The 1125-nt window shown below is 45.5% G+C and overlaps 1 protein-coding gene across 1 annotated transcript; it reads right to left on the bottom strand.

The window, feature by feature from the left end:
- Window positions 1–277: 277 nt before the first annotated feature.
- Window positions 278–701, bottom strand: LOC114621848 (histone H3.3-like). The gene has a single exon (XM_028768174.1). It carries the CDS (start codon window positions 688–690, stop codon window positions 280–282), a length of 411 nt encoding a protein of 136 aa, XP_028624007.1. The 5' UTR covers window positions 691–701; the 3' UTR covers window positions 278–279.
- Window positions 702–1125: the final 424 nt, after the last annotated feature.

Genomic DNA, 1125 nt, shown 5'->3' with positions numbered 1-1125 from the left:
ATAATTGTTATAAAGTTGAACTGTTGAAATGTGTTCACTGAAACCTTTTGCTTGCATTAATGCTTTACATCTTGCATCTATATTAAAAATTCACACACAAATGAACGTGGAGAAACTGCCATATACCTGATTCTGTCCCCTATGTTTCCACTCGCAATCATATACTTAGGTACCTTTGACCCCATGGAAAAAATATCTAACATTCAGAACTACTGATAACAGGAAGAAGAGGAAAAGAAATTTTTTTGAGAATGAAATGTTTCCCCTCGTAGTGGACTCTTAAGCACGCTCTCCGTGTATGCGGCGAGCTAGCTGGATATCTTTTGGCATAATTGTTACACGTTTGGCGTGGATAGCACACAGGTTGGTATCTTCAAAAAGGCCAATCAGATAGGCCTCACTTGCCTCCTGCAAAGCACCAATAGCTGCACTCTGGAAGCGCAGACCTGTTTTGAAGTCCTGAACAATTTCTCGCACCAGACTCTGAAAGGGGAGCTTGCGAATCAGAAGTTCAGTGGACTTCTGATAGCGCCTGATTTCACAGAGTGCCACAGTACCAGGCCTGTAACGATGGGGTTTCTTCACCCCTCCAGTAGAGGGCGCACTCTTGCGAGCGGCTTTTGTAGCCAGTTGTTTCCTGGGTGCTTTACCACCGGTGGATTTGCGGGCAGTCTGCTTTGTACGAGCCATGGTATGGGCACCTCCTTGTGTTAGAGAGCAGCAGCGGTGCGGCGAAGGCTGTGAACACAACTGAAAGATGGCTGACACCGAGGCTTTCCCCCTACACACGCCGCCCCGCCCCTAGACCTTTTCTATATCTTCCCTGCCATGCCTGCTCTGGTTCTACTGAGTGCTATAGACAATAGTCACCAGGCTCAGCCATTTTTCTTCTGAGTCTAGTCTTCATCTTTGTCTAGTTTGCTAATTACTGGAGAAATAATTGTCTCACATGCTTAGAATGATCATACTCAATGGCCAGGGGTTGTATGATGATTTTCTGTAAGTTTAACATACATGGAATTGGCCCACTTCACCTGACAACCTTCTGTGAAATTAGCCGAACCATGGAAAGTAGTGGAGCATTACGTCATAAACTGTACGTCACTTTTTGGCGTCTTTGGCCCT

This window comes from Grammomys surdaster, unplaced genomic scaffold (genome assembly GCF_004785775.1).
Source record: "Grammomys surdaster isolate TR1022 unplaced genomic scaffold, NIH_TR_1.0 185, whole genome shotgun sequence".
NCBI classification, from domain to species: domain Eukaryota; kingdom Metazoa; phylum Chordata; class Mammalia; order Rodentia; family Muridae; genus Grammomys; species Grammomys surdaster.
This window is presented reverse-complemented; position numbering and strand designations above follow the sequence as displayed.